Source organism: Grammomys surdaster, unplaced genomic scaffold (assembly GCF_004785775.1).
Source record: "Grammomys surdaster isolate TR1022 unplaced genomic scaffold, NIH_TR_1.0 259, whole genome shotgun sequence".
Classification (NCBI taxonomy): domain Eukaryota; kingdom Metazoa; phylum Chordata; class Mammalia; order Rodentia; family Muridae; genus Grammomys; species Grammomys surdaster.
The window spans coordinates 4,320,968-4,330,088 of record NW_021604700.1 but is presented as its reverse complement, the minus strand read 5'-3'; the positions used below and the strand labels follow the sequence as shown (position 1 = coordinate 4,330,088).

Sequence of the window (9,121 nt, the reverse complement as noted above, 5' to 3'; positions counted from 1 at the left end):
TGACCAGCCAACTCATACTTCTAACTCGTGTGTGGATTAAGTATGCGAATCCCCTAAACCTAAGCTCAGGGACAGGTGATAGCAAGCAGTGGCATCCCACCGGCTACCTGTCCAACGTCTGCTCCTGCAGAGTGGGCAGGGAAACCCTAAGCAGCAAAATGAGCCCCTTAGATAACCAACTTTCCCGTACTGCATCCCCACCCCCACCTCAAGAGAGCCTCACTTCTAAACCAAGCTCCTTAAACTTGGCACCCAGTGAATAGGATGGTTCTGTCAATTAGAAAGACGTATATCCACACATCCATATATATAACTTTTTTGTTTTTAACATTTAAATATAAAAATACTACTCTGCTTTGTGTTATAAACGGAGGACCAAGAAATGCCAACTTTTTTCTTCCTTTATAGTAGGGCCATCCATCAGGTGACACACTGAGCTGTGTTCACAGAGGGGATAAATTCCATTCCTCCAAGCTAAGGAAGCATGGCACAAGAGACCAACTCCCCTGAAGAAACACCAGCTCTCTACTCTACCAACAGGGGAAATGTCAATCTAAGCCATTGGACCAGCACTTTCAACTATCCTGAAAAAAAAGAAAGTCTTCCTTCACCACAAGTACACCCACTTTGTGACATCTATGCCTACGGGACATGCATTCCTGATGAGATGAAGCAGTGGGTTACCCTTCCCCTCCCCCCTCCCACTCCTTACTAGAAAGCTAGATAGGAAAGAAAAGGTTGGGTGTGTAGAGATTAATAACTCGACCCTTCTATTCTGACCAATAAAAGCAAGATTAACTAGGCAAGAGGAATAAAAAGACCTTGGTATTCCATCCTTTGAGTTACAGTGGGGACAACTGGGAGAGGGAAGAGCTGGGAAGTGGGATGAACTAGGAAAGGCTCGAGATCACTGGAAGTCTAGTCCGCTTAGTTCTTGTACTGGAAGGGCTCGTCGCCGGTTTCGTTGAGGAGACACGTGCGGACGATGGCTTCTGTCACCGCGTAGGGGTCACAATTGGCAGAAGGCCGACGGTCTTCAAAGTAACCCTTCTTCTCCTGGCCGACAGTCCGGGGAATGCGGATGCTGGCGCTGCGGTTGGCAACACCAGCAGAAAAGTCGTTGATGTTGGAGGTTTCGTGGAATCCAGTCAGACGCCGGGCGTTGTCCAGGCCCCCCTTGGGATCGTAGGCACGGATGTGGTACTGGTGCCTCTTGCTCAGTTTGTCAATGGCCTCCTCAATGCACCTAGTGTGAGACAGTAAAAGAAGAGAATTCATTCCTGTCACCAGAAACCCATCTTTCAATGGCAGGAGGAAGCAGGCATAAATCCCAAAAGAAGGCTGTTTCTGTCTTGTGGCCTGTCTCGGTGCTTCCCTCAGGCCAGTTCTTAACATGTAGTGCAAATTATCCACTGGAAGGAAAGATCGCCCCATCACTTCCCTCTTTCCACCAGTAAGGATTAAGTTACCCATTTAGTTATATTTTTACTTAGTTCAAATGCCTGAACCCACTGTCAGCTTTTCTGTTATCACACCTGTAATTCTATTCCTAAAGTATTTCTGTATCACCTCTCCAACGGATACAAAATGACAGGTTTATGACAAACACAGGCAGAGCATGGCATGTACAGTCTGTGAGAAGCCCAAGTATCCAAAGCCCTTCCACTCCACGAGAAGAGTTTCAGAGGAAGGTACTTACTTCAGACCATTCTCCTCCCGCATGGCCTTGGTGCTAAAGTTGGTATGGCAGCCTGCACCATTCCAGTTCCCTGGAATGGGCTTGGGGTCAAAGGTTGCTATCACCCCAAAGTCTTCACACACACGATGCAAGATAAAACGGGCTATCCAAAGATGATCTCCCATTCGGATCCCTTCACAGGGTCCTATTTGGAATTCCCACTAGAGAGAAAAAGACTGATCTTTAAAATAAAGCCAACCAGCTGCTCGGCCCACTCAAGCTCCTAGCTTGCTCTGCTCAACCCTGTGATCTGCCCCTGCTAGCCAAGTCCCCACGTGTCTACCTACCCAAGTCTTCAGAGGGGAGGAAACAGACATTTACCTGGGCAGGCATAACCTCAGCATTTGTCCCTGTGATCTTGACTCCGGCATACAAGCAGGCCCGGTAGTGAGCCTCCACGATATCCCTGCCATAGGCTTTGTCTGCTCCCACACCGCAGTAATAAGGACCTGAAGGAGGGTTGAGACAGAGCAGGGAAGAGTCAGAGAGTCCAGGAAACCCCAAAGCCAAAAACGAGGAGGTCCTAGTCCTGCCTTCAGGTGCAGGCGGGAGAATTTAGGTTATTCTTTGCCACAGCCTCAGTAGAGCCCCTGCTTACTTTGAGTGGCTTTTCATTAACTTTGTGTGTATGTGCATATTTACAGTATGGTCAGAGGGTAACCTGAGAGAGTCATTTCTTGCCTTCTACCGTACAGATCCCAGGATGAGATTCAGGTTGTCAAGCCTGGTGGGTAACCACTGAGCCATCTCACCACTTTCTGTCACTTTAAATTCTAATCAGTCTGGGTGTGAGGGATGCGAGGGCAATCTACTGTTAAATCCTGTTGCCGGTCTCCATTTTCTGATTTCAGGATTGCTCCTACCTCTGGGGAGGGGGATTTCCTGGACAGTAAAAACTTAGAGGAGGAAGTTACCCAGGAGGACTTACCTTGGGGTCCAGGGAAGCCATTGGAAGGCCAACCAAAAGGGTGGCCGTCTGTTCCCATGAGAGTATATTCCTGTTCCATTCCAAACCAGGGATGCTGGTTGCTCACCATGTCCATTATCCGTTTGCAGGTGTGCCTCAAATTGGTCTCTAGAAATAAGGAGTCAGCATGCCATCAGGAATAGGGCCCTCTTACACGGCTTGAATGCCCGTCATAGGATGGACCGACCCAGGCCTAACCAGTGTTCCATTACCAAGGAAAATGGAAGTGATAATTGTTCATTTGCAGGAAATGGCTGATAGACTTTTTATAATTAAAGTCAGCCACGTAGTCTCAAAGGAATGGAATCCGAGCAAGTGTTCACCCTATCTGCATGCTGGCCGCCTTCCACACACCACACGCCAGGCATTACTCCCTCTACTCACAAGACAACTGCTACTAGTTGTCAGATGTATTCCCTGGCTTCTCAGGCACTGAAGGACAGATCTGTCATTCTACTGAGAATGGCTTGTCCATTAGGTTTACATGCCAGCTGAGTTTAAGTGCTAAGTTATACAGTATTGACTGCTACAAAAGTAGATAAGTAGGTAGATAGGTAGACAGACAGACATAGATATGAGCATAAGTGGAAACAATTCCCAAGCTAGAAAAAAATAACCAACTGAGTCTGAGGTGAGTATTAGCAACCTTCATTTTAACAAATGAGAAAATGAAGCCCTGAGAGAGGGTGTTAGGTGACATGCCCAGGTGACAGGGCAGGTGGCAGGGCCAGGAACCAGTTAAGGTGCAATACTCCCAAATGGTCATTCGTTTGATCATCCAATGACTTCGAGACAGACTCTATCTTAAAAAATGAACAGCAGAAAAGACCACTGAGACAGCTCGGTGGCTGCCACAAGCCTGGCAACCCGAGTTCCACTTCCAGAACCCACACAAATAGGTAGGAGAGAACCAATTCTAAAGCTGCCCACTGATGTGCACACATCCAGCATGGCATGGCCTCCCCATGCATGCTCTCCAGGTCTCTCCACATACAGCACACACACACACACACACACACACACACACACACACACACACAAGCATGTAGAAAAGTGGCAGTTCGGGCTGGAGAGATGGCTCAGCGGTTAAGAGCACTGACTGCTCTTCCAGAGGTCCTGAGTTCAAGTCCCAGCAACCACATGGTGGCTCACAACCATCCGTAATGAGATTGGATGCCCTCTTCTGGTGTGTCGGAAGACAGCGACAGTGTACTCATAAATAAAATAAATAAATAAATCTTTAAAAAAAAAAAAAGTGGCAGTTCTAGTATTTAAGTTCAAAAACTACAGAACTTTTAAATCAGCAGGTAGGGGCTGCCACTGGAGACTCCTGTCAGCAAACCAAAAGATTCAACAGTTTATTCAAGCAATAAAAGGAACCATGGAAGGATGAACCACGGATTTAAGCAGGAAAGTTTAATAGACATGGCACCCTCCATTCTTAGGGATCAGTCTTCTCAATTCATTTCAGAATGTCATCTCCCTTTATTACAGACAGCCACACCCATCCTACACATACCTGCAGGCTTCCGGTTATACTTGAAAACTTCACAGAACACCAACTTGTTGGGATCTTTGCGGAAGGGGTCTCGAAACATGGCGACAGGATGGAGATACATGTCGCTGTTGGACCCTTCGGACTGAAAGGTGCTGGAGCCATCGAAGTTCCACTCAGGCAACTCTGGGCATAACAAAGACAGAAAATTAAATTAACTTTAAAGATACACTTGAGCCTGCAGAACCCAGACAGGGGGTGGGGTTGGGATGGGGGTGGGGATCTCCTGGAACTGGAGTCACAGATGGAGCCACCCAGATCTTCTGTGAGAGCAACAAGTGCTCTCAATCACATGAAAGCTCACAACTGTCTGTAACTTCAGTTCCTGGGGTTCTCACAGTCTTTTGACTGTCCACTGGCACTGCACACATGGAGAACACACACACATGTGCAGGCAGAACACCCATACACATACAATTTAAAAAGTTCTCAGTGCACACACAAGAAGATGGTCAGCCTCTTATTCATCCTGACTTTGTCTTTATGAAGAGTGAAGTACATGTGAATGTGTCGTCATCAGGGATAACCTGATGTCACCCATCCCTGTTTCTCCTTATCTGAGATTCCCAAGAGCGCTTCATCCCAAGAAGCACCTGAGCAGCTGACAAGTCCTCTCTGTGGAAGTCGACTGTGCACCATGTATGTACTCTGGTATCACTTCCAGTGTGTCATACACTGACGCATGGGACATAAAACAAAACAACCCACCTCTTTCTCTAGGCCACCATCTTTCTTTCTCCCATCACTCACAGGGCTGACTGATATAGCTCAGGTTATGCTTTTATAGATGAGGAAACAGCTGCTTCCCCACCGCTTGGTCCTTTCCCTACTATCTTAGTGGCCGGTTTGAATCTCCAGTTACCTGAGTTCTCAGAAGGCAGAGACTGAAGAACCTACCCACACTCTGCCAAGTACCAAGTACACAATCTATGCTATTATCTGGTCATCCTCTCAAACAGAAACATCCTTCGAAGAGTAACCCATCCTAAACCAGGTAGATGGTGAGGGTGCCAACCCTCCCCTGAACAGCTATGGCTTACTTGGTCAATACTGAAAAACAAAGGCCAGAACTAAAATAAAGGGAGTCTTAGAAGGTTATGAATTATACAAGTAGTAGCAAAAACAATTTTAAAGGTCGGGAGTAGCTACAACATGAGGGACTAACCTTATTAAATGGTTGAAGTATTAAGGAAGGTTGAGACAGACTGTTATATAAACTAGATAGCATATTCCAGTTATACCAGTCCTTTTAAACTAGGTTCCTGGAGTTGGCCAAGGTTAGCAACTCACCAGCCTCCCATCCCCTACAAATGTGACCTAGTATTTGTCTTCAATGTACCAGCACACGCAAGATTCCCTTAAATAAAGGCTTCCATTGTCGCTATGCCTCCAGACTCTGTGGCAGCTTCCTTACGGGTGACTGACTAAGGTCTGACAAGCCTTGCAAACCAAACAGAAGGAAGGTGGAATCTAAGGCTGCACACATGCTCGCACACATGCCCCGCTCCCGCCCATTTGCCCGAACTCACCTTCTACACACTTGGGCTCACAGTCTAGGGTACGGGTCTTGCAGCGTAGTCCTTCTCCGGTACCATCAACCCAGATATACATGGCTTGGATTTTCTCACCCTGGGGCAGGGACATGTACATTTGCTTGATGCCTTTGTTTAAGTGGGAACTTGCTGAGGTGGCCATGGTGGAAGGTGTTCTGGAGAGAGACAAAAATCACATTTTATTAACATCTACTCCAAAGGGATCCCCTGCAGGAACGGCACGGGGATCAGAACGGAGTGCGCAGTGATCTCGCGCCTTTGGGACACAACACACTTAAAGGTGCTTTATTCACTCTGCTATCAAGAGGTTTAAGGTGTTGTATTAGACAAAGATCATCCCCACGCCCCAGGGGAACTAGTTAAGGGATTTTAATAACTGTTAACCTTGAGAAAGGTTGGCAGGAGAGAACAAAATATCAAGAGGTTCATTAACAGATATCTTATTCCACCCAATAGAGCTACCTTATTGGCACAGAAAGACCTGACTAATTGACTTGCTGAGTCTTCCTTTGTCTTCTATTCTTGCAAAAACCTTAAGGGACACACACCCCATCATAACCCAAGTCCCTACATTTAGACTACTCACTTATTCGAGACAAGGTCTCATTGTGGAGCCCTGGAATTTGCTATGCAGACCAGGCTAGCCTCACAAGCAGAATGCTAGGACTAAAGGTATGTGCAGCCACCATATTTAGATTTAACAATGAAATACTGGGACTAGCTGTCAGATTTTAAAGGCTAACATATTTCTGGGAGAAAAAAAAAAGGCCTGTATTATATGCCACCACTAACATGGTAAAAAGTAAAGCCATACTCCAAGGAGCATACTGCTGACTTTTTTTTTTTTTCCTCGAGACAGGGTTTCCCTGTGTAGCCCTGGCTGTCCTGGAACTCACTCTGTAGACCAGGCTGGCCTCGAACTCAGAAATCTGCCTGCCTCTGCCTCCCAAGTGCTAGGATTAAAGGCAAGTGCCACCACTGCCCGGCTGACTTTTTTTTTTTTTTTTAATTCAGGGAAATCTCTACAAAGCCCTCTCTGTCCTGGTACTTACTCATTATACAGACCAAGCTTTCCTCGAAATCAGAGGATCTACCAGTCTCTGCCTCCTGAGAGCTGGGATTAAAGATGCCCCCCTCCACATCAGGCCTCAACTGCTGACTCCATTACTGTGATACAAAGTCCTTACTCCAGAGGAAGATTTCAATGTGAAAATTACAGAATTTGAAGATTCCACCAGATAATATTTTCTGGTAAGTAGAAAAATCCCACTTCTAATAAAGACCTGGGGCACAAGACTACAAGCCACAGAGAGTGGGGACAAGATCCTCTAAGAATCTGAGGCCACAAACCCAGCCTCAACACAAGAGGAAAGGTCCCCCTCCCTAATCACCCAGGATCGCTGGAAAGGGAACATATTGTTCTTCTCCAATGACTTGGGCAACTTTCTGAAGTACAGTGGCAAAGTTTCTACGGGCAACTGTCCATGTTTGCCCAAGTGAAAACAACTGCTTCTCCCTCCAAAAGCCTCACCCTTGCCCTGGGGAACAGATGAACCTCGACTGTCAAGTCCGATGCAGAACCAAAGCCTCTGCCTACACCACTCAGAGGCCTGGATCGTAATTCTACATAGCTTCAAGTCACACCAGCCAATTCTCTCGGCTTTTCTCTCCCGTGGCTTACACATCCAGCATTAATCAATCGTTAAGTGAATCTGGGTTCCTCCTCTGGCCATCTTCCTTGAGACCAGCTGGGTGCCAGCAGCCTAGTCTACATAGCACCAACTGGTGTTCCTATGATGCCGAGTGGAATGGGTCCTTAAATTCTGAGTCATTTCTGCTGTTACCAAATGCACCGGGGTCCTTCTCCCTGCCTTTTTACTCACCCCAGCCAATGAGAATCAAATGCATTGGGGTTGTACTCTCTAGCCCTCCTCTTTTTAGGGCAGTGTTCCTGCCTCTCCTTGGTCTCGATTTCTCGCTGTTCTAAGCAACGGAGCTTTCTGGGCGAGGGCGATGGAGTGGGGGACCCAGATCGTTCAGACTGGGAGGTAGTAGAGTAAGACTGGTGAGATTTAACCTTAACCCTCGACTTCTCCCCGGTGTTCACAGAGTAGGCAACGAAGCCGAAGGTATTAGAAGGGGACTCTGAGGACCGAGAATCTCCATCTTCTACGTCTTCAATCGAGGATTTCTTTGAGTGTTTGCGGCTGGGGGAGGATCCCCGCTTCCCGCCCCCGGAGGAGTTGGGGCAATCCACTTTGAGAGCAGCCCTTCCCACTAAAATGTCCGGAAAGTCGGCGCCCGGACCCTCGGGCCCGCGTAGATCTCAAGGCCTCTCCCAGGGGGCCATACCCCGGCGAGGACAGAGGCCGGGTGGTGAGAGTGGGGCGACAGCGGGAGGCACAGCGCGGCGCTGCTGCCTCCGCCTGGCCCGGCCTCTCCACTGCGGAGCCCTCCGGCCACTCCCGGGCCCCGGCTCTCCATTGTTCGGTCATACGGTAAAGGTAAAGGCTCAGGAGGACACGGCGTTGGGAGCCGGCGAGTGGTGCCACCAACGTTTACGACCACCAGCCTCAACCAGACCACCCACAGCGTGACGGCGCCATCCAGGAAGAGAGGATCTGCGCCCACCTAAGGCAAGAGCGCACTTCCGCTGGGACCACCGGATCGCCCCCGATCTCGGCGTTAACCCCATACCAGGAGGCGAGCGCCTCCCCGGGTGGCGCCTCCGGCCTCAAGTAAAGAACAGATCAAAACAACCCGCAACCCCGCCCTTCCCGGAGCTTGGCTCACAGCACGCCCTAGGAACGCCAAGCAGAGCCCGCCCGGGCCGCATGCTGCAAGTACGCGGGAGGCAGGAGCGCTGCATCCCGCGCCAAGCAGCGGCAGGCAGACTGGAGCTGGGAAGTAGAGTGCGACGCTACAGCCCGAGCGGCTGGGGCATTCCTGGACCCTCTGTCCTCTTACCAAAACGGTGACCGGCCGGGTGATGGATGGGTGAACGGGCCACGAGAGTGAGGCGAAGAGCGGAGAGGAGATGGGTGTGCTGCTCAGACACTATGCACTACTCCCATTCTCAGCTCTGCAGGGCCGCTGGCTGCTCAGTACTTTTTATTGACAGCTCGTGCCCGCCCCCAAGCGCCCTGACTGGCTGGCTTAGGCCAGGAAACCGGCGTGCAGCCATTGGCCTAGGAGCTATGCGAGAACCGCGGGGTGGGGCGAGCAAGATCCAGAAGAAAGAAAGAGAAAGGGGAGTGGGGGAGGGGAGGCAGCCGCGGCTTGAGGAGGGCCGGGGCGGAAGGTGCTGG

General features: G+C 49.2%; 1 protein-coding gene across 1 annotated transcript; it reads right to left on the bottom strand.

Annotated features, from left to right (window-relative positions):
* Positions 1–747: 747 nt before the first annotated feature.
* Glul (glutamate-ammonia ligase) lies at positions 748–8,912 on the bottom strand. The gene is made up of 7 exons (XM_028775778.1): positions 8,781–8,912; positions 5,790–5,968; positions 4,225–4,386; positions 2,667–2,813; positions 2,060–2,187; positions 1,700–1,899; positions 748–1,246 (listed from the first exon to the last, which is right to left on the bottom strand). The coding sequence occupies exons 2-7, from the start codon at positions 5,953–5,955 to the stop codon at positions 928–930; spliced, it is 1,122 nt and encodes a 373-aa protein (XP_028631611.1). The 5' UTR covers positions 5,956–5,968; positions 8,781–8,912; the 3' UTR covers positions 748–927.
* Between the last annotated feature and the right edge of the window lie 209 nt (positions 8,913–9,121).